This window comes from Xiphophorus hellerii, chromosome 11, assembly GCF_003331165.1.
Source record: "Xiphophorus hellerii strain 12219 chromosome 11, Xiphophorus_hellerii-4.1, whole genome shotgun sequence".
Lineage (NCBI taxonomy): Eukaryota > Metazoa > Chordata > Actinopteri > Cyprinodontiformes > Poeciliidae > Xiphophorus > Xiphophorus hellerii.
The window spans coordinates 12198750-12223406 of NC_045682.1; the positions used below are offsets into that span (position 1 = coordinate 12198750).

A 24657-nucleotide genomic window follows, 5' to 3' on the forward strand; every position below is an offset into this window, starting at 1 on the left:
TGTTTCCGGGACGTACGTGAACCAACATGAAGATCAGGGAAAACTATTTGTTTAAAGACACGTTCCTGTTTATTTCAACCAGAGAAACAGAAAGTAAAACATACTTAAAGTAAAGATCAAACTGAGGTTCAGTAAACAGCAAACGCTGCTCTTTAATCAGTTTTTTAAGCCAAAGTTATGTAACATGTTCTTAAAAGTTACAAATGAAGAACAGAAACATTTTAAAAGCAACACTTACCAACTGGAAAGTCTTATTCTTGTGAAGATAAACTTAGATTCTTTCACTCTTCCCTCAAACTCCAGGTCAGGTGTTTACAAGTCAGTCCACGCTTCAGCTTCAGGAGCCACAACACAAAACAGCTGTCTACCACATCTTGCTCTGAATGAAATGGGATTTCCTACTCTGCTGCTGTGAGGAGTTCCCAAAAGCAGGGTCAGAAAACTGGCCTGACGGCTATATCGCTGCATAGGAGAGTGTGTGACTTTTGGAAAACGGCTGATTGGATCTCTGAAAGTATTTAAGGAAGGGGCGACCGAAACTAAGCACCCCCACGTCCCCTGAAGGTAAAAACCAGCAGAAACCTGCTCAGCGTGTCTAAAAACACACAAAACTCAAACCTCTGGTAATAACATCAGCCTCACCAAGGGCTTTTATGTGCTGGCCTGTCATTGTTAAATCAGTTTTTCAGATTTTTCTTTGCACCAGTGATCTGCACCGTTGAATAAACAGAGCTAATAAGCTGTGAGCTGTGGGAATGAAACAAACTGGCAGGCGCCCAGTGATCTGTGCTTCTCTGTTAGGGAACACAGAGGCTCTGTGACTCCCTCACCCTCATCACATCTGCTCTTCTTTTTCTTTTTTAAAGGGCCAACGATGATGAGGGGATTATTCAGGAGATAAACTGTTGAAGATACGAGTGGAGAGTTTTGCCACGAGCAGAATTTAGAGAGGACATCGTGTGTTGAGACAGGAAGAAAGCATTCGTGATGCATGATGTGACGACTGTATTTCCTGTGATAGAATGCTGGAAGCGCTGATTTCACCTCAGGAGAAAACAATTTACCAGATGACCTGAACAAAGGCGGCAGTGTATTCTGAGGGTGCATTTCAGGGAAAATGAGGTGGTTCTCAAGAAGGAAACCGTTTTCCAGCTCAACAGGCTGCTAGCCACACTCAGCAACAACGAAGCAACCAGAGAAATCCCACTCTGGTTCACATGTCTTACAGTGGACCAGGAAGTATCCATACCCCTGAAATCAAAAGCTACCACGTAGTTTACTGGTGTTTTCTGCTTCAGAGTAGAAAGAAAAGAATAACTGGAGGAGCTGCATGGGTTCACAGCTCAGGTTTGAGACTCATTCAATAGGACAGAAGAAAGAAATTTTTAAAAAAAGTTAATAAGCTTTAAATCTGATCAGATGAGAACAAGACTGAACTTCTGACCTAAATTCAAAAGATTGTGCATGTGGCAAGATATATGGAGGTAAATATAGAACCGCCTTGGAGGAAAAGCTGTCAGATGCACAAAAATCTAAGATTGGGGCAAACATTCAATGGAACAGTTCGCGTCAAAGCAAATAGCATGGTCTAGTCAAAGTCCACCACTAAACATCTGTGGCAAAACTTTGAAATTGGTGCCTGCAAATTACCTCCATTTTACTTGACTGAGCTTGAGATGTTTGTTATGATTAAAAGTTCCCATTTGTTGATGTTTAACCCAAAGTGCTAACAACAGTAGTTGGAGCCACGCTTGGTTCTATGACCTTAGAGGGATTTTGAAATTTATAATAATATATATCTGTCGAAAACAATGATCTTTTCGTTTGGTAGACTTCACAAGAAAATATTAGCTTTTTAAATTACAAATGTATTTTTACGCCTATCTGACTTTTGTTAACCACATATTTCTTGAAGAGGTTAACTTATATTTTTATAGCGTTTCGATGTTGTAGTTTATGCTCCTTTCTCTCTTTTGTATTTTTTGATATCACAAATCAAATACTGCTGGACTCTGCAAAAATTAATTTATCATAAAATTAAATCCTGTTAATTTCTTTTACGAACTAGTCTGACTTCGTCAATGTTATAAATGGTTCAGAAACTGATAAATAAATAGACACCATCTTGCCAAACTCCTCAGCCCTTCTTCCACATTTTTGTCAAAATTGGCAGATTTTGTGTCACTAGATCTGACTCCCACTTTTCACTGGTGCTGCTCCCAAAAATAATTATCATTTTATATATTTAATACGTTCGTGGAAGTGCTGAAACAACTGGATTTGTAATTTACTAGTCGACAATGCAACCGCGATATGTTTTTCCAAGTGAAGGTGAGCTCCACCCTCTCCTGAATAGATGCCACTTCAGCAGTTGGCCACAAGAGGGGGCTAATTGAGCATAAATGGCTGAATTCTGCCAGGACGGACAGGTTAAACTCAGATTACATGAATGAAAAAACATTAAATAAAGTCACACGGTGAAGGAAAAAATGTATTTGGTGCCGTTTGTCATCTTCATTATCACAATGGAGCTAAATACAGAGCGACCAAGCTAAAGCTTTGCTTTTAATTGGCCTCCCCAGGTCTTCTGCAAATTTGTATCTTTTAATTTTTTATTGATAAGCTTTGGAAGCGAATTTTGTAACGCAGTGCTTTAAACTGAACACAACAAAACATTCAGATTATGTTGTCATAGGACAGACTGTTCAATCTTTTCAAGCTGTTGCGCCTAAACCGAACTTTTATGAAAGAGCCAGCAGGGGGCGACTCACACTGCTGCAACATCTGACAAAATGATAAAGCTTCATATTTAAAGCTAAACATGTAATAGAGACACTGAAAGTTTGTGTGGAGGAAAAACAATAAACTTTAGTTACCTATATAAAACCTTTGCACCATGATTTGACCACTAGCATATATTATTTTGTTTTTAAATGTTTGCTTTTTCGATTTCAATATTTTTCCCCATCACATTTAACCACTAAACAATTAAAAAAAAGAAACCTTTGAATATTTTTTCCTTTTAGATGCAGTACTTAACATTTGAGCCCCATTTCTTACCAGCATTTACTTTAAAATCAAATATTCAGTTACACAATTAGACACCAAGACTGAGTGTAATCATCCACTCATTGCCCACTTCAGATTCACTTGAAGCATTTTAATTAATAAAATGGAATTAACAGACATTTATAGGATAAACAACAGAAAACACGAAATGAATTACCAATGTTTTATTTGCAAAAGGATACCAGTTAATACATTGAATGAAGCACTGAAACAAGCCACAGTAACATTGCAAAATACCACTAAAAACAGTGTCAATTTTAGAGAAAGAAAGTAATTTGATCCAAAAGGCATATATTATGAAAGAAGAGGAAGGAAGTGTATTTACACCATGGCAAAATGTCCTGAATCTCTACAAAACAAAGTGTGATAGGAGGCCTCTTCGTTTAAGACATTTAAAAAAAGAAATATTACAAATATCTGCTAAAGAACAAGCCTTTTTACGTTCCATTTATTGTTTTTATCAAAAGACATCTAGAAAAAAAAAAAAGGCACCACTGATGGTGATAAATCACACCAGTCATCTTCAATGGTGGCAGCCGCTTCATTCAAGACAAACATTTTCCGCTTAAATATGTTGAGATGTAAAAAGTTGTAAGGAAACTAGAACAGTAGCGCGTGAGGTTTAACAGAAGCAACAGTAAATTATTTTTATTCTTTTTTTTTTTTCTTCCTTTTATTGGTATAAAATAGGAGTCAAAGGGACGCGTTCCCTGCTGCTGATTTTAGTTGTTGTGCTGGCGTAACAGCGCTCCCTGCTGGAGAAAGGTGGAGTTCACAGCACCAGATTGTAATGGCTTGTTGAGGCTGACGAGAAAAACATTGACCAAAGATCATCAAGCAGGCGGACGCAGCGTCACATCTAAAGACGGGACTTCCAGACAGACGATTCATCACAATGGGGAAAAAATAAAATAAAATAAAATTTAAAAAAAGCTCACTTTAGGCTCCTTTCTAATCACACTTCTTATTTTAATAAAAAGGCAATTTCTACCAAAGAGAATAACGTCAGCAACTGTTGAATCCAAATGCATAGTACTTAATCGAAAAGATGCTACATGTGCAGCATTTTATGACTATTGAGAATCGGTGGTTAAGTGTTTTGAGAGGCCGGCCGGTAAAAATCTGTCGTCGTAAATGAATTAGTTGCTCCCTGCTTTTGTGCTTCAGTCATTGGATTCAGTGACGTCTCAGGCTCGATTCCCTGCCAAGTAAAACTCACATCTCCACCTTTTAGTGGGCGCGCCGTAAGAAGTCGCAATGACAGAAATGGGAATATGGAAATACAAAATTGCACACAGAAGCATGGGGGAAAAACTTGTTCAGAGCAAGTTTAAACTAAGGAAACGATTAATTCTACACAGGTACCTTTAATATAAATTAATAAGCTTTATAAAACTTTTAAACCCACACATGAAATTTAGACAAACATATTTTCATCACCCTCCCCATGATCCCTGAACTATGCTGAGCCATGCAAAAAGAGAAATCCCACTACTGCTTTAGCGCCGTAATGCAACTACCTGCCTTGGATGAAGATGATTTTGTTATTTCAATGCGACATGCATCAGCTCCATGTGTGCTCGCTCCAGAGTATTTCACTGCTATCAAAACGTTACATTTCCTCCCGTTTTGTTTATTCTTGGTCAAAACAACACTTTGGCTTTGAGATTTTCCTCTCCACCCCAGCACCGGTTTTGGTGCCGGTCAAAAGCGGTTCTGATGCTTAAACCTTCCCGCATTCTGACACGCAGCAACCACAAAACTGAACCTTTGTTTCTGTTGGGCCAAGACAACGTGGCAGCGCATATTTGTGAAGCAAAAAACTGTTAAGAAATTATAAACCGCAAGTTTCAAACTGACATTTAACATTTTTTACTAATTAAAATCTTAAAAGTGCGGTGTGAACGTGTATTCAGAAACCGTTACAGTGATGCTACTAAATAAACAGTTCAGCCGGTTGCTTCCAAGAGTGATCCAATTAGTAAACCGTGAGTAATTTAATCTGTTACCACCACCATCAAACATGGTAGCGGCAGCGTCAGGGTGTGGGGATGGACGGACTTAATGGAGTTCCGAAAACCTGTCATTGGTTCCAAAAGACGTATTTTTCAAGTTTGTGGCTGCAACATGACAAAAAGTGGAAAAGTCTAAGTGTTGTTGATATTTTTACCGGACACTATTTATTGTTAACGATCACCACAAGTTGCAGTCGAAGCAAAAACAAGGTGATAAAGTGGCTTAAAGGGGAATTAATCAGCTCAGGGTATAAAAGCTGTATTGTGGGCCTACTTGATTTTGCTTTGGTTGTTTTTATGTACCATTAGGTCCTTCAAAAATACAAAGAAATCAGCTTTGCAACTTAAAAGTTTCATACAATATCATGCACTGCATCTTGTGAAAAACACGGAGGGTACGAACCTCTTCTAGCCTACTGTCTAAAGGTCAAAGTAGATGAAACATGAACATTAAGAGATGTAGGAGACGATGCCTTTGCATCTTCCCGTTCGGTCCGACTGGGTAAAATGAATGCCAATAATTTGTATTGCACACTGTATGAAGCCTCAGTGCTTACAGTTTTCTGAAATTATACTTTATTTACTTTAAAGCATTTCTGAAAATCAAATATTCAGACTCAACATTACACAATTAGACTGGCTACATCCCAACAACCCAAACCATCACCACTTGATTTCTTTCGTCTAGTTTGACCCCGTGACATGTGAAGTGAAGGTTGAATGTCGTGGTGACAAAATGGAAGCACAGCAACAGACACTGAGCAGAGAGGTTATGGTGGACGGATGGCTGTACACAGTATTTACAGCAGGTTTAGAAAGACCCTCATTAACAGACCCGTCTCCTCAGACAAGGAACCAGTAACATTCACACCTTCAACGGTTGGACAGGAGGACAGTCACAAAAATGTAAAGTGGATAAAAAATAAAAAAAGTTGTTCAACGTGTGGCTGAAAATTCCCCCATTTGCTGCTTGAGTGGAAATTATACCCCCTGGCCGACATGTTTAAAATAACTTATTTTGATGAAGATCCATAAACGGCGAACGAGTGGTTATCGTGTCTGAACATTAGTGAGCTGACGAGACTGAGTTTAACAACCGTTTGTTATTCTCAAGCAGCAAATGGTGTCAAAGGCCCTAAAGAGAGAGAAAGAGAGAGACAAAGAGCGGTTCTCTTCGACTGGTGGCACTGTGAGTGAAGGTGGAAAGCAGCAGACGTATAAAACTTCTGTGTTTCAGGCCAAAACGAAGGCTGGCTGCAGGAAGGAAGTTACATCGATTCGCCCAGAGAGTCCTCATCTTCCATAGATAAGGGCAGGTAGAGATCCTGGAAGCAGAGCGCAGCGTGGTTAACCTGTGAGCTCGGCGACGAGACGTCGGTAAATAAAAAGATGGAGCTTCTTTAAAAAGGAAAAAGTCTCACATTTTGTCGAAAATCACAAACTTAAATGTCATTTCATCATTAAAAATGTGCAATTTCTCTTCCTCTTCACATAAATGCACTACTTTGTGTTGGTCCTTCATATGAACCCTGAATAAAATGTGAATACTGGAAAGGTTTTGTTACCTTCTGCTTGTTGTTCAGGCCCGGACTGGTGGGGGTGGAGGTGGGGGAATGCTTGGATATCGGGGTGGAGATTTGGCTGCTGGAGCCGGTCCCGTTGGCTGAGGGATCCGACAGAGCAGACAGAAAAAAAAGACAGGGAGGGGAAAGAAGAGAGTAGTGTGGATTAGATAGCGTGCAAGACCAACCCAAACCGCTTCTTTTCTTGCTCTCCGTGAAAGTCAGCGCTGAACGATAGGCTCCCCTGGCTCTCGTCTAAAGGCCCGCCGGGAGCCTGATGAGTCCTCCGCTTTAGTTTGGCGACATTTTATTCTCGCAGTCTGTGTCCTGAATCGTTGCTAGGAACCTCTGTTTAGATCCGAGAGCGGTGTGAGGTGATGTAGCTGTGTGTTGTAAGTGCCTTAAAAGAGTTTTGTCTATAAAGAGATGAAAAGACCAAAGCAGATGGCCAGCTTGAGTCTGAGCCACGGAGTTGAAAAGCAGTGGATAAAGCTCCTCTTTTCTCCCCCCTGTTGGCTTCATTTAAATGCTCGGCTACATGGAGAGTAAGTAAGTAAAAAGTTAAACTCGCTCCAAAAGCCCCACTACCTCGTAAAACCTAAAAATTAGTTTGCGAGAGATGGGCAGCTCTCCCACAGCGACGAGACAAAAAGCGGAGAGAGAGAGACCAGACAGTCGCCTGCAGAGGAGACACAGTAATGTTTTCTCCACAAAAGGCAAATAAAGTTTGACTTTACATTTTAATATTTGTAAGGCTCACAGAACTTTGAAGTAGAGAGATTTCACAGCCATACATTTCTAAATGTGCAATCATTTTAATTCGCTGAGGTCAGAAATGATATGACAAATCACTAATGTTAGACTTACAATGTGTTACAAAACCAGTTTGATGTGTGTTTGGGATCGTTTTTCTGTCATTTCCGATCTAAATTTTTACCCTCAGATGGCAGGAAGCGGTTCAAGAACAACCAAGGAATCATTAAGGCTAAAGCTGATCCACCTTCATAATCAGCTGAGATTTTAAGATGTCCAAACCTACACGAATTATACATGTGTGAAGGTTTTACAGTCATTAAAAACAGAGAAGGACGAGGAGAATCAAACATTGAGGTTTTGATTTTGCTGTCAATATATTCCATAAAACGGGTCAGATGATAAAGGATGACAACCTTCAAATCCGTAACTTTGAACCAAATGTTGTTGGCTCTATGACAGGGATTGGTCTTCCAACAGGACTGTAAAGCTGAACATAAAACTGGTTTAAAAATGGTTAAAGGAGTCAATCCATGTCTCAGCCAAAAACAAACAAAAACAGTTAAAATGAGCTCCTCCAGTTTTCAACATAGTTTCTGATCATTTAGCAAAAATATTCCAACTTTCTTAAAGGCATTCCCAAAAAAAAAAAAATAAATAAATCTGTGCCAAATTGTTAGTTGGGAAAAAAGTATATATAAATAAGGTAAATTTTGAATCACTGTTCCAACATAAATATGAAGCGTAAGCTCAATTCTGACCACTGCTATACTTTTCATTTATTTAACCCAACAGAGATGTTGATGTCTTCAGACAGATGCACAATCCTGTTTTATCAAGACCCTTTTCCACAATAAATGCTTATAAACAATTAATAAGCTAGTCACCCGGGGTTTCAGTGGACACTATTAAATATTAACCTGTCTGTCTAACAAACAGCTGACAGCTGTTCATGTTGTCTTTGTTTACTTTTCTTGATTTATTCATGCTTGTTTCCCTCTTATTCAATAGGAGCATGTTAAACACAATTATACTAAATCCTAGATTGTTACTTACAAGCAAAGGAAGGCTAGATTTAAACTGGGCTTTTTTTTTTAATCCAGTCCTGCGATCTAAGATAAAGAATCAAATTTTTTGATCCTGTAGTTTAATCCATCAGTCAAGCCTGATTCCCTTCCTGCAGATAAAGGAAGACTTATCTTCAAGCACAACAAATGCATTAAAACCCAGTCAACTCGGATATTTGCTCATTGGATGCAAGCCACCTTATCCTCATGCATTATTGATCCGATATGCTCACCAAGCCTCTTGGAATAAGGTCAAAGGTCAGTTAAATCCCTCTGCTGTCGCATGTTGTTATGTTAGTTCATTTACAACACCGCAGGCTGCCTTATTGTTTTTCTGCCGCTCTTCGATTGCGCTCATTACGGGGCGCGGTCAGAAAAGGCGCCGTCGTCGTCGGGTGGCGATTACTCACTGGAGTCAGCAGGAGATTTGCAGCGCTTGATCGGACCGGGACTCTTTACCGAACCGCGCTGGGCCTTGGCTACCTTCATCAGCCGGCATTCTGTGGGACAGATGAAGAGGAAAATTAAAACTGTTTAATCCAAACCGAATGATTGAGCTTGAAGATTGATCCGGGTGTCGGATTGTAGAGTCGTCCCTCAGATATGTAAAAACAGAAAACATTCCAAGATTTTTTTTTTTTTTTTTTACATTTTGGTATTCTGAGTCAGTGTAATAATCAGAGCAGACAGGCTGCAGACATCACTGCTCCTCCCTCAGAGCATCTTCCATTCTGTTTATACTGTCAGTCTCTCTCTTCTCTTTCCCTCCCCCTCTTCTGCGCTCCTTCCCTCCTTTGATGCCAATTATACTTTCTGCCCTCCCTCCATCTCCTGGGATCGCACCACATCCGTCTTCTTTCTCTTCACCTTCACACGCTGCTGGATACAGACGTAGAAACTGGTGCGCTATTGTCTGGCAAGTGTGTCACCAGCGCTCCTTTGACAGTACTTCAGTCTGGCAGTCTGTCTCCCAAAATAGCCCAGAGTCGGATCACATTCCTGGTTCTGTGAATGCTGCAGCTGCATAAACAGTTCCACCAGAAATTATTCACACCGCCTCACTTTTTACACTTTGTGTTACAAAATTACTCAAATAGATTTAAAATCTCGTCGTAGAAAAACATCCCCACAGCATGGCACTGCCGCCACTGTGCTTCCCCAGTAGTGATGGTGTTTGGAGTTAAGGTCACAAAGTTATATTTTGGTTTTATTGTTCACTCCATTACGAAAGGTTTGTTTGAAAACTATTTTGAATTTGACTTTCTGATATTGGTCCAATAAATGGTCTTGTACCAAAATATATTTGAGTTGATTAAGTTTGAACCTTGACCTCTCAGAACTGAACAAGCGGAGGTAGGATTCAGTTTCTGCTCAACAACTCACCGAAAAACTCCATGGAAATCTGAAATGTGCAAAAACTGATGGTTCTAAACATTTTTGTTAAAAGCAGCTTTTGAACAAAGACTTAGGTGCCGATAACCTGATCACTGATCATGAAGGTTAGATTTGAAGCAAATTAAATTTGAAATTATGTTTGCATTTTAATGTTTTTTTTACACAATGCGTTTGTATGTTTGGAATGTGTTGTGTATGAATAGTGAAGAAAACTGCGTGATCTTTTTCAAAGCAGAGAATTTCTGTTTTTTTGAGCTCAGAACATTTAAGGTCTTTTACTCGGGTTGTTGTCAGGTTTCCGGACGTTAAACTTCCTCCTTTCCCCAATATTGGAGACTGCAGTGCATTTTGGATCATTTAATTCTGACATATTTGTTTTGTAGCCTTCAATATTTGTGCAGACTAGAGACAATTCATTTAATTTCACTGGTTTCTGCGCCAATACACAGTATTTTGTTTCATTTTAAATTACATGCAATCAACTGAATGTTGCACAGGTAAACTCTGATCAAGATATAAAAACATCTAAAGGATGATAATCTTAATCCTGACCAAAAAAGTGGACATATATCTGCCAATTATTGTTGCATTTTTGATTTATCAACAAAAAAAAACAAAAAAAAAGAAACATGTTTTCACTTGAGCTTCAGCAATGCATGGATTTTTTTTTTTTTGTAAGAATCTACATTCAATTAGTTTGTGATGCACAAAAATGAAAAAGTGAATGGGGTGCAAATACTTTCTGCTCTACCCCACTAAATGTGAAGTGTGGGTTTATTTTTGACATTAAAAAGTCAGAAAACAAAAAATAAATAAATAAATAAAAAATCAAACCTCCATCATTCCAGGTTTTCCTCAGACAGAAACCCAGACTCCTTTAATACAGAGAATGTAAGCATTTTCATTTGTCTTCGTGTGGAAGATTTATGTTGTCTGCAGACTTAATGTCCAGACGATACACAGCAGGCAAACCCCCCCGCCGCCCGCTCGGCTCCTCTGAGGCCGACTCGGTGATGTCGGCACGCTCCAGACCCTCATTCATTTTCTGCAGCATTGGCCTAAGGTTAGAGACTAAACGAAACAATTTAGCTCGGGTCCACGGGGGAGTTTGTAGAACATTAAGGACACAGATCATTACTGGATTCTTCATGGCAAAGAGAAGGAATGGAGGAAAACGTAATAAGAAGTCGGCTCTGCAGCACTGCTGTGTTCGGATGAAGAGACCGCACCGTTTCCAGGAGAGGAGTTTATGTAGAACAGGGACTTTAAAAATAGGCCTTTCAGATCTGCAGGGAGGAGAGACACTCAGCAAGACGATTGGCTTTACCTTTTCCTCTCCTCGACTTCACAGCAGTATCAGCACCAACAGATCAGCTGGCCTAAACCCGTCACTGGACAGATTAATGGCTCTCTGACTTCTGCCCGCTTCCCTCCGAGCTGCTTGCTGCTGATAAAGCTCTGCTTCAGCTCCATCTTTCACTGCCTCTTTGTCAGTATCCCTCATTTTTCGCTCATTTAGCTTTGAATATTACCATCAGCTTATAAACCCCACTGAGCTGACCAATATACTTCTGAGCACGTTTGACATCTTCCCCAACTCCATTTACTGCAACGATTGTTGTTTAGTTCATACCAAAGCCGAATTTATTTCTATTGGGAGAGAAAAAGATTGATGCAACTCTCTGAGCCTGGACTATACTGCCAAAAGTATTCAATCAATCACCGAAATAATTGAATTCAGATTTTCAGATAATACATCCAAGCCGTAGACGGGCAGAAAATGGTTTGTTAATAGGAGTTCATCAAATTCATGCCTGGTGATGTGATACGTTTAGGCCTGTTGCAATAAGCGATCAATTATTTGAATTAAAAATTTAAAAACTCAATTTCCCTTTGCATGATTTATTGTTTTCTCTAACTACCAAAAACTGGACCACAAAAGTCTGGTGCTTTGGTCTCAACTAGCCCGTTTTTTTGCAGGACAATTTTGTTCACAGAGACCTCATAATTCATTTTGTTATTTCTGCTGTTTTCTTTATTTATTTGGGATATTTAAAATGTCTTTCAGGTCCAGGGTTAAATGTTCATTTGAATTAAAATTTTATTGACGTTTGAGAATATGTTCTTGCTTTATTACGCCGTTACCATTATTATTACTTAAAAAGTCTTAAAACAACAATGTAATTTATTACAATAATTTATGGGCCATGTTATCAAGAATAATAAAAGATTTCCGTTAGCATACTCAAACCTTGCGAGAAACATTTCTAGAAGAGTTGGAGATTTTTTCAGCCTCAAAGAGTGAGTTCATATTAAACTTTATGGATTAGGTGATGAATGATGCGAATAACTTTGGTAATAAAGAACTTTATATCATAAAAGACATCCCTGTTGGACTAAGGCTCACCGTTCTCATCCAGTGAGAAGTCGTCCTGTGCGTAGCGAAATTTCTCTGGTCCACATGCAATGAATACATCATCATCACCAAAGAAGTCTTGAAGGCAGGTAACCTTTGAAGGGAGGAAATGACAGTTGAGAAACAAGAAATTAAGAAAATAAATGCAAATTAGGTGCATTTCCATCTACTGGTGAGAAACAAGTAGATGGCGCGGGAGTGATTTCATAAGACGTTAATGCTGCAAATGGCTTCGATAAACAAGATGTAAAGGTTGCAACTAGTACAGATCACACATCTCAGAAAAATGGAGAGTCGTCCCCTCTGGGTTGAAAGGTTTAGACTTATAAATCTGTCCAAGTTTTGTGCCTCTAGAACAGAACCGTCAATGGATGAAAGAGTTCCCTACAAATGTGTTTCCATTTCCCCTTTACTGCATTAACTCCTTCAGAAAAGCCAAAAAGTACTGAGTGTTAAAAACCTTTTTTTTTTTGCCTTTTTTGTAGGTTATTTCGAATTTTGCCGTTTCCGTCAACCTTTCACTTTTTTTTTTTTTTTTGCAACACTTCAAAATTCACGTAAAAAAAAATTGCTGATAGAAACATGGCTTGTAAAGGCTTTGGATAGCTCAAGCTGATTGATTTTAGGAACAAGATGAAAAGACATTAGATGGGCATCTTGGAAACTATCAAAAAACAAAAATTAACACAATGACAAACCTAAAGGTACACCACAATACATATTAATTTCTCACAATACCATAATGGTAATCCCAAAAATCTGACTTTTTATTGGATATATTTTAAGTCAACATCCATACTGCCTTTTGACACAATTAGTAATAATCACAAAGTACAGCAGATGACTGCATCCATCTGACTAAATGAGCTCCAGACACTGAGAACTGCTTTGAGTCAAATCAAATATTCATATTTACTGTATAATTGTTTAATAGAGTTAAAGACATTCCTTCAGCAACTTTTTACAGTGTATGTTCACTGTTAAAAGTTGAACATACAGGATTATACTTAAATTTGCAAACATTTTCAAACAGGATATCCTGCTAAACTCGAGGTTCATAAATGTGAACTGTGAAACTTTACCTTGAATGGGGAAAAAAACCAAAACAACTTTGTAAAACACTTGGAAAAATTCCTTTCTGGAAATAAAATTTGGAAAAGATTTTGACAGAAAACGATTAACTTCATAAAGCCAAATTACGTTTGGTCAAAACATGCAATTTGAGGCCATTCTTCTGTTAAAATGAATTGTAATTGACATTTTGAGATGATTGCTGATAACAGAGATTGAGAACTTGTCTTATTCCTTGGATGATGCTGAAAACCTGATCAGTAGAGCCTTAACAGCAGTATTAATATTTAAATTTATATGTCCATCATCAGCATGTACAATAAGTTAGCAGTCATAAAATTTGAAATAATTAATCCCAAACATTTGTTTACATTTATCTCAGAACATTTAATCACAAATCTTGTTTTTATGAAAAATATATATTTTTCTGTTGTGGGATTCAATTATGTTGCAATAAACTTAAATTGTAAAAATACAAAAAGTGTCCATCCATGTGAAAATATTCAAGTAAAAAACCTGCGAGCAAAACCTTCAGTTCTCAGCAAGTCTGCGTTGTATTTCACTCAGCTAGATAACATGCCGTTAGCCACACTCGGTACATGTAACAAATCATGAACACACACAAAACACACACACACACAAAAAAAGCAAACAAAGCTGATAAGGCTACACCTTTTCTATAATGTTTAAATGCCTCTGCTTCCTTCCCCTGCGTCTATTCAATCAGCAGCTGCTGAAACAATATGGCCTCCTTAGTGGACAGATGTCTGTGGGCCACACCTTCTCCTCCACTCTCCATTATGCAGCCTGACATGCCTGTTAGAGCCGTTCGATCAGGAAGCTGCTTTATTCTTAGTGGAGCATCTCTGTCGATATTCAATACCTGTTGAAATACTGACTTATGAGATAAAGACATATAGAGCAGCGATAATGTAACTGAATCACTCTGCTGGACACTCGGAGAGAAACGGCTACATGTTTGAGTGGATGCCAGGCCCAGTCGAGATGCGTCGCGGTTTCCCCTTTGTGACGCGGATCTAAACTATGAGCTACAGATAATTTGAGAGCACTCCACCCCACCAGCTGCCATGTTGGATCTCAGTCCTGCTAGACGAGCTAAAAGTGTGTGGTGGCGGTGGTGACTTGTTGGCGTGGCATTTAACAGCTGTACAAAAACTCACACACCCTCACAAAACTCCCCGGATACAGATCCACGCTGGGAGACCGAGACGCTGCTTTGACTCTAGGGATCAAACGCTAATTGGGTTTTCTGCCAATCCCAAATCACAGGCAACAGTGTTATCCAGTAATTTCAGTGTAAGGAGATTAGATACAGGCTACCAGCAATGGGGTTAGCATCGTGTGGCAACAGAAACACCTGGTCGTCCTAAAATGGAGGCATGAAGAAGAGCTCCCCCCCTCTCTTCTTCAGGAGAAGAAACAGGCCGGAGGGCAGACAGCAGTTCGTTTTAATAGCTTTAACAATAGAGCTGATTAAAAGGATCAAGATCTAATCCAAACATGCACCGTCTTCATTAACTTAATCTCCACTCAAACTCAGGATTCTGGAACAGACCAACATAAAGAGTTTAAGTTGTTCACCAATGCGTTTAATCTTCAGCATAAACATCCCACCTTGGATTTCATTCATACGTTGGAACCAAAACCCAGGAACTGACATTCAGATGTTTTAGCAGGAAATTTGAAAGAAATAAAGTTTGTAGAAACCAATTGTACAAATAATTTTCATTGCAACACCAGTACTTTACTTTTTTTAAATCAGGGTTTCTCAGAAACCAGCTTTCCAAACTGGAATTGCGGCTTCAAAATGAGTTCAATGTTTGAAACATTGCAGAAAGGAACCTCTGATATCAACAGGTTTACACATTCCCTGCTTTGTCCTGAAACAAACACCGCTCCAACATGGCCAAAAACTAAACAGATTACATTCGCAGAGCCTTTCATATCACAACGTTTTAGCCAAATACAAAATTTAAAGGTAACAAGAAACCATGTAGTCATTCAACCAGTGATCGTTTTCTGCTAATCAAATATCAAATCTATAGTTTCAGATGGTCTCGTACGTCCAGTTGAGGTTAAAATATTGTGACTGTAGGTCAGACCATAGATGAACTCGTATGTTAAAGAGGTTTGATTTTTGGCTTTAGTCATGAATTTTCCAAAGAAACATTTTCCCCCTTCACTATTCCAATAAATTTCACGGTAAAGAGAGACTGTGTTGGCTGCTGCAGTTTCCAACCTTTAGAGTTTTTTTTATACAAGTTTTGTCTTCTTGTAATATGATTAAGACATTTTACAACAAGGTGCATCACTTCAGTAAACTGCCCCACATTAAATCATAGCAGAAAATATAAATTTTTTAAAGTTAATTGTGAGTAAATTAGACAACACTGTATTTGAAGGGGTGCATAAGACTAACATGAACATGAAGGAGTCTTTATGAATGTTTCTGACTGTTTTCATGAAGCGTCATTCTGTAAATTATACTTTTAATGAAAAGGTGACACTTTTAATGCAACTTTGCATTACTAGCGTCATTATTTACTAAATGACACTTGATGACAACAGTCATAAAGACTCCCTCATGTTCATAACAGGCGTTGTGTCATGTTTATGACAGTCATGTCAGTCTTGTGCACACCCCTTCAAATAAAGTGTTGCCGTAAATTAAATTAGCAGAAGACATTACTCTAGTCCATGCAACATTGAAGAAATGCAGTTTTTTAACTATAATTTACAAATATATTTAAATGATGCATTGGGCAAACCTGTTTTGAACATGATTGGGAGAAATTGCCATAACCTGACACATGACAGGAAATACTAGATGGGAAATGTTTGTCTAATTTAAGAAGCATCCTCTCTTAAACTGAATATTGTCAACCATATCCACCAACAGATTACACAGACAATGCACACATTATTGTTAACATACCCGTTAACGCCACCAGTGTGTTTATCTAAGGCAGGGGGTTTGGGATTTAATTATTTTTTTCTGGCTCTCTCCAGACTCTGGGTGCCCTCCACCCTCCGTCTCACCGAGCCCATCCTTAATCTGAGCCTCACCAGCTGTCAGAACCACATGACCCAACAAAAACCAGCAGCCCCTCCATCAGACGCGCAGCGATCCGCCTACCATTACTGAATTATTCAACTTTATTCAACTAAAGGTTGTTAAAATGATGAAACCCATCCTGAGCAAATTAAAGATGATTTGTTGCCATTTCAAAACGACATGAAATGGAAGAATAAATGCATTTTTCTTTGTTAAACATGAATAAATGGCATCAATAAGACATCTAATGTGGAAACTAGTAACTTTAATGGCACTTTTGTTTCTAAGAGCTGATTAATACTTCAGATCATCCTATTAGGACGCACACCAAAAACAAAATACTGAGATGATTACATCTCATCTCTAGCAATTGATCTCTGTGCAGAAGTGCAGCCATTTAACATCTGAGTGATGGACTTCCCTCTAATGCCCCAGTGAGTCAGCCGATTCTTAACCAGCTGAGTTTATCTAATTGATTTTACACTGGTCTGGTTTCAAACCACACAGAATTGACTACAAATCAAATAAATGACAAAGACTCTGCTCCTTAGAGTTCTTCAAATGTCACGTCACATTTGATTCACTGACAAAGTAGATCATAATTTTTAACTGGGGAAAAAAAATTTTTTGTTTTTTTTTTACTTAAAAAAACTAAACAAAATGGAGGCTTTAATTCCCCGTGAAACAACATTTTACTTTAATTACAGCCTTTTGGGGGCAAGTTTTTAACAGTTTTGCATGCCTAGAAAATAATATTTTGTGTATATTCTGTCAGGTTAAATGGAGTATCAAAAAAAACATTTTCAAGCCTTATGACAAGTTGGTTAGATTTAGGCTTGAACTTTGACTGGGCCGTTCCAACACAACAATGCTCTGACCTATACCAAAGCAACTCCAACAGTCGAAGGCCGGCGTTCCGCAACTTTTAGATGCACCTCTGCTTCAACATGCTCGACTCCAATAACCAGACAATTATCAGGAATCTGGAGAACCTGCATAAACTGAGGAAGTAATTCAGCCATTTGATCCAGGTGTGTTGGACCAGTGGTACACCTAGAAGACATCGGATTTGAGTAACCCTTGTCTGCACCGTTCCACTGTAGCTCTGACTGGATGTGTTGGGTTGCTGCCAGGCTGGACCAAGTACCTTCAAACCCCAGTATCTTTGTTAGAAGAAAAGGCATTCGCATCACCATGTTTCACCATACGGATGGTGAGTTCAGGGTTTAGTGTACTATACTCCATTTTGGTCTCAACAAGAGCAACTTCCTCCTTGGGACTTTGAAGAGTTGCTTCCTTCCTGTCATGGCTCCATAAAACCCAGATCGAGCAGCGAATGACTAATTATGATGCTCAGGTAGCATTTTATACGGATGCTTCTTTTGGATCATTACTCTGATAATTTAATGAAAATCCAAGGTGAAGCAGAAAAGTGAGAAATAATTATTTCTCACAAATAATTGTGAGAAATAAGTTAGTCATGCTGTCTTGGCATGACTAACTTATGTTTGAAGAAGCGACAAAAGAAGCGTTAAGGAGACAGACCTCATTTGTAATCCCTGGGCCAGGGCAAAAAACAACAAAAACATGCAGAGTTGAATATTCCTCCAAACATCTTGTCATTTTCAAGACTTTACAGACAGTACCGGCTCTTTTGTCAATCCAGTTTATGAAAGTCAAAGTAGGGGACATCTGAACCCATTCTGATTCGCATCTTTTGATGGAAACCACTGATAAAATTCATCTGGACCAGATCTCTGACCTCTGCTTGACCCCTGAACAGCGGCACAGTATTTCAGTAGGTTCGTTCCAGATGCATTTGGAGCACAGATGAGCCACTTACAGGGAGGTGGGTGGTGGTGATGGTGGGAGGGGGGGTATCTGCACAGTCATGGTGCACAGCTGGTGCCCGGTGCTGGTTACAGGCCACCCCACCCCGGCTCCATGGAAGCAGCCATTTGTCTGACTGATGTGGCCTCAGCTTTATTAAATCGAGCTTCCTCCTCCTCCTCCTCTTCGCTCCAGGTCATGCTCACTTGTTGATGTTCATGGAGGAAATCAGAGCTGCTGGACGGGCCTGAGTGGGGAAGCTTCACGACTCCAGTGGGGGGGAACCACACCCCACTCGTTCCACGTCGCCTGTGTTCGTTCGTAGGTGGACGAGTGAGTGAGATGTGGAGGTGGCAGGCTTCTGACAGATTAAGGGGGGCAGGGCAGGTAAGACTATATAAAGAACCCACTCAGCGTATCACAGCCATTGTCACAAGCTGAATCCATCACGGGGAAGCTTATTGCCATGACAACTGCTTCCACAGCACAGTGAGAAGCAGGCAGACTGCAAGTCCTGATAACAGGGCAAAGCTGACTTTCCTCGTCTGTTAATGGATGCATTTAAAACACTAAAAGCCCTGACAGAATCTGCAGCTACTACAAAAATTTGCACCAATCTAATAAACACTGAAATTTTGTAAATCCTTTATTGTCTGACAGAGTTTGTGCTTATATGACGCTTCTCAAATTCTGTTTTTCTTAGGAAAAAGCTCAACTTCTAAACCTGGTTTTAAAATGATTAGAGTTTAAATCTATTGGAGCATTTTGTTTCCTGCTTTCTTTCACATTGTTCACATATTCGCATCACTCCAGACACATTCATTGATGAGGAATGAATACAAAATGGCTCCCAGCAATTTAATAGGTGGCCTTTAGCTGCAGGAAGAACAGATTTTTGCTCTTTTCTTTTCTTTTTTTTTTTTTTTGAAAGAGCCTGAGTAATTATGCCCCATCAGTGAAAATAAAATGATCCCAAATTGCTCCCTGAATCTAGGAGCCCCACCCTTCCCTCTATTGAGTTGATTGAGCAAAGAAGCGCCGGCATTTGAGAGGAAAATGGCAATGATTTTGTCCTCAACTCTGGCAGAGAAAGGAGGGCTGGCAGTCAGCGGAGTCCACACAACACCGAGGAAAAAGAGGAACGCCATTCATGATGGGTAGCCATCATAGGAATGCAAGTAAGTGCATTCTTGGACACTTCAAAAAAAAAAAAAAAAAACCTTCATCAATGCTCATATCGCAAATTCAAGCCTCAACTGATGGAATGTATGCAGGTAAACATGACGCGCGTTTTTCCTTCTTCTTTCTTTAAAACGCCAAAGACTCGCATTGATGGCGAAGCTCTCCCACCCGCTGCAGGATGTGGGATCCGACAGACCGGTCCACACCAGCTGGGCTCTCTTTGTGCCTGGGATGTGGTCTCCTAGCAACCAAACGAAGGGGAGGAAAAAAAAAAAAAAAAAGAGGAGGATCGGCGCAGAGTTAGGGAGGGGTGAGCTCTCCACCATATCACCTTCACCACACAGCAGCTGCAGTGTGGCTCTGCAGACAAAAGGCGCAAAACATTCCTTCGTTTCTGTACCTGCCGAAGACGAATCCTGAAGTCAAGCGAAACATCACCTGGGAGTCGATAACGTGACATCGTAATCAATACGCTTAATTCAATGTGGCATCACATTATCAAAAATGCATGACCAAGAATTACCATCAAATGACAGGAAGTAATTAGAATCTCCTAGAAAGCCACTGCAAGGCTTCATGCTGCCAGGCTGCACTCCTGGGAGAAAGCATTAAAATCAAATCCCTCCCATCTATCATTTCACAACGCCTGCCCTCCTCCCGAACACGTGTTTCTGGCTTTAGTTCAAAAGGAAGGAGGAAAAAGGACAGCAGTGCAACAACCAAATCGTAACCTAACCTAAAGTAAAGCTGCAGAAGATCGTGTAGCTGCAACAGAGTAGCAGATGTTCACATCCACCTCATCTCTGTCTCAGCTCATTTGTAGAAATTCACAGCAGTCTGGAGAACATGTGATTCATCTAGTTAATCCTACAACAAAGATTTAATGTAAAACTGGGAAATAAATACATTTATTAGACATTCTGCTACTGTTCCCTAGTTCACATAGAAACAGTAAAACCAACTTTTTGACTATTTCTGGCTTCTAAATTATGGAGTAATTATACTTATAACAGGAGCATCTAGTTTATATATTCAGCAATTAGACAAATTTAGAATCCAAAACGACTCCTATTAGCTTATCTAGAGAAACTGCTCATTACTTTAGAGCAACATTATCAGAACAAGAATCCAGAGAAACCCCTACTGGTTTATAAATTACAGACTACTTATTCTTAAACATGGGGTAATACTTTCTTTTCATTATTGTTTTCTTCTTTTGCTCTTTCCTTTGGTTTGTTATTTTGTTTTATTTCCTTCTAAAGCACTTTGAATTGCCTTGTTGCTGAAAATGTGCAACATAAATAAAATTACCTAACCTTACCATTTCCCTCACATCCACTTTACTTGATGAGTGCAACATCTCGAAGGACTTTCCACAACCTTCAGCAGGATCTGGTTAAAACTGTTGGGAAAATCTGATCCGCATTTTGTTTCTGGCAACTTCAAGCCCATAAACATTCAGCAGATTAAACACCACACAAGAAACTGCAGCATTATTATTCAATAAGGGTGTAGTTGCCATCTCAGTCTCACAATCACAACAAAACACATAAATACATTCAGAAACTGTGCACTTCCTGTACATGCCAATATTTTTCATATTTTAGTAAAAACCAGAACAGCATTAGTTTTTTTTATTAATGTAACCATTATTCTAATGCTTCTGATTTATCAAACGACACATTTGAACTTTTAGCTTAACCTGATAATATAAACCATCATTTTCCATCTTTGAATGCCTGAAGTTTTCTGCAGCCTCAGTGTTGTCCTGCGTTTCACTCTAGTTGCTTTCCCCATCAACCCTCACCAGCTTTGTCAATTTAGTGATCATTCATTAAGCTGTGGGATATTCAAAGCTTCTCAGATCTGCCCCCCCCGACCTTTTCGCTATGTTCCTCAGTCCTCATGATGCCGCTTGTTCTCCAAGGTTGGTTTTATTAAACTACACACCAGTGAAATATTGTTTCCAGTTGAGCGGCTTATGAACACAAACAGAGGTATGAAATACTTCAGTAAATGCTGAGCTATTACTTAAACTCCCATTAAAACAGTGAAGCTTGTGGCTGTAATGTGACAAAATGTTAAAAAGTTCACAGTACATGAGCACTTTATGCAAGACCCTTTAACTACAAAAGGTTAGCCTGGACCGTCTCTCCTTACTTCCTTTCAGTAGATCAGCATGTACATTTCCATGCACACATATGTATATATAGAAAGGGACAGTGGGGACAATATGCTAAAACAACAATGAAAGGCTTGATCTTTTGTACGCTGCTGCTGTGGGAAGATGACAGAACACCCCAGGACTTTCCATGACAGATGGCCTAAAATGCAACTATAACAAAAGACCTGTTGATGTCCTGAACCACAAGACAGGAGAGGAACCTGCTAGAAACCAAAAGTCAGAACAAAGACTGCAGACAATGGGATGTAAAGCACACAAAGGTTGCTCTCATCGCCACTCTGCATTCTCATGTAGTCACCGCGTCAATATTGACCGAGGTTATGAGCAAACAGTCTGCCCGTCCTATGAAGCCCTTTAATCTCTACACCTGTCTGCGCATGGCTGAATGCAGGTGAATGAAAGGTGAACTGTCCCCAGCTCTGACCACACATTGCCCTTTGTTTACATACCGCACCACAGCAGCTCTGTTCCTCATCGTTCTGTAGGAAATCTAAACAAATGCATTCTGACGAACGCCTCTGCAGATTCTCACATTTGAATTTTAGGAGGCGGCAGTTTTGCCCCCCCACTTTAATTTCACTTTCCAATCAGCTAAGATTTTCAGGGAAAAGGGCACGACGCAAACTATTTTTCTGAATAAGCAAGCCGCCCCTGCTGCAGGTGTGACGCACCTGCTTGCCATCGAGCGTGTAGATCCTCTTGACCACTCCGCTTTCGAGCTTGATGGCCTCCGTGATGTCGGTCAGCACCTGCTCGAAGGAGTGCGCGGTCTTCTTGTTGAGGAGGACGCGGACGGCTTTGCGGGGCTTCACGCCGCTGCGCATCACCGTGACCAGCTTCGGCCGGACAAAGTCTTTGCCCTCTCTGGGATCTTCGGCGGCCTTGGCGGCCAGGGACTGCATGTTCTTCTGGCTGGCTGAGGCCTTGACGTTCACAGACCAGTTGGGATTGACGTTCTTTGTGTAATCGACTTTCTTGTAGAAGTTCTCGGATGCACAAACATAGCTTTCCCCTGGGGACGGAAAGGAGAATTGGGTTAGTGTATTGAGGCTTCCTCAGCTATTTGACACCCGAGAATCGCAGAGAGCCAATACGCCATCCAGGAGAGACCCAGACCAGCAGGAGGAATTACATCATTTAATAAATCTGCGTCTACTTCATTTTAAAGAAACCATTTTTTTTTGTTGTAGATGAGGGTTTCCTTTTTCAGTCCTTAACTATGTTGATTTCTATTCTGATTCCATAGTAATGACGAGGCACCAATAGGAGTTTCATGATTAGTCATCACAAAACTCATACTGGCGCATCAACTTTTAAGGCAATAGTCTTAATTCCTTAGTCGTCCTCAAAGCCAAATCCTTGAGATAAAAACAAAAGGCAGTTTTGCACAGTAAGAATGTTATATATGAACACCCAGATGAAAAATCAGTAAAAAGCCTTTAAAAAATCTTTTCCAGTAGCATAATCTTGCACAGAAAAAAAAAGAAAATACAAAATCATCGTCTTTCATAAATTTAATCTGTAAGCTCCAAGCACACGTTTTAAAAACAAGATCTTTACTCTTAACTTTAGTCACTTTTTTAAATTTGTACTTTCTTTTTCTAGGAACTTTTCAATATTAATCCTATTTAGTGCATCAATGTGACATGATGAGACAGATGGCCATTACTGTAGACACTCTAATGGAGAAAGGTAAAAAGTGCATCGCCCTAACTACAGGGGATGTACTTAAGGGTACTTACTCCAGTAAGTATTTACTTACACCAATATGTATTTACTTACTTCAGTAAGTATTTTTGAATACTTACTGGAGAAGCATTAAACATTCCCTGACTACTTCATTAAAACAAATCTTTTAGATTTTTATTCCACCACTGGATAGCTGTAGTCGAGTTTAAAGGTTAAATATATTTCTAATATTCTCAGTTGTTGTTGCCAAGTGTGGATTTATTTTAAGGGATTTACAAATAAATACCACAGAGACTGTGTCTGTTCATGAATTATTTTTTAAAGCAGGAAGTTCTATACCCAAAACAATTTAATTCCTGATTTCCTTTAATTTTTTTAAAAGGAAAGGCTTATATTTAATACAATTTGATTATTCTGATATATTGGCATTTTTTTTATCAGATGAAGGCTTCAGTTCCCTACACTAGCTTTCTTTATATGCATTCCTCTTTGTAGGTGAACGAATGTGAAACTCTCCCACAGCTTTACTGTACTACTGGTTTCCATTTCTGTTACGCTTTGAACACTCTGCTCTGTACCACTTTTATTTCATCTCTCCTCATAGAAAGAGACTCCACCCAAATCTAAACAAATGTGCAGTACCTGATACCTCAGCAGCTTGAAATATAATAAATTTTCCATATGCATATTTGGCTCACCTAAATTCAGATTTGCAGCAACACGACAAACAATTTCCTGCTTCCTGCTTGGATTTCATTTACAGAAACTTTGGAAGTCGATATTCATCATTTCTGAAATAACTTCTTAGGTTTCAAGTTTTGATGTTTTTAACAACTTAAGAAAGGATTTGTTTGAGACTTCAATTGCACCTGCAATTCACAGCAACTACTAAAAACTTGTTTTAGTTGGCAAAATCTCCTTTTTGGAGCCATCGGCCCTCGCTGTGCATGTGAAATACTTTTGGAGCCAAATATAGACCACAGGTCAGATTATACAGCTAGTAACTGGTCGGGATGTAAATAAAAACCTGCTTTCTGCATTCACACTTTCAAAACTGGAATTATCTCATTGTTGAATTTGATCCTGTTCAGTGCAGTGAGGTTGAAATGTGAGATCTGGCATAAATGAGAGCTTTTTGGAGTCTTGATTATATCAAATAACCTAAACTAACAGCTGCTGACTGTTATAGACATGCTTTCCGATCATTCATCAGTCACTAGAAAAAAAAAAGCAAGTCAGTATTGCAAAAATACATCGTAGAAAACAAGCAGAGTTATAAAGGTATTCTCATGCAAACACTCAGCAGATTCACCGCTCAACCCAACAGTGAAAGTGCAACACAAAAAT

The 24657-nt window shown here is 39.4% G+C and overlaps 1 protein-coding gene and 1 long non-coding RNA gene across 2 annotated transcripts in view; one reads left to right on the forward strand and one right to left on the reverse strand.

The window, feature by feature from the left end:
* Window positions 1–449: 449 nt before the first annotated feature.
* LOC116728672 (uncharacterized) lies at window positions 450–2060 on the forward strand. The gene is made up of 2 exons (XR_004341012.1): window positions 450–564; window positions 867–2060. It is a non-coding gene; the product is annotated as an uncharacterized LOC116728672 (long non-coding RNA).
* Window positions 2061–3218: 1158 nt separating this feature from the next.
* LOC116728665 (neuronal migration protein doublecortin) overlaps window positions 3219–24657 on the reverse strand; it is a 29648-nt gene continuing 8209 nt past the window's right edge. The window contains exons 3-7 of the mRNA XM_032576940.1: window positions 22293–22633; window positions 12269–12371; window positions 8877–8966; window positions 6650–6747; window positions 3219–6409 (exon numbers count right to left, since the gene is read on the reverse strand). Of these exons, the coding sequence (XP_032432831.1) occupies window positions 6353–6409; window positions 6650–6747; window positions 8877–8966; window positions 12269–12371; window positions 22293–22633 (689 nt within the window). The 3' untranslated portion in view covers window positions 3219–6352. The remainder of the gene's footprint in view (window positions 6410–6649; window positions 6748–8876; window positions 8967–12268; window positions 12372–22292; window positions 22634–24657) is intronic.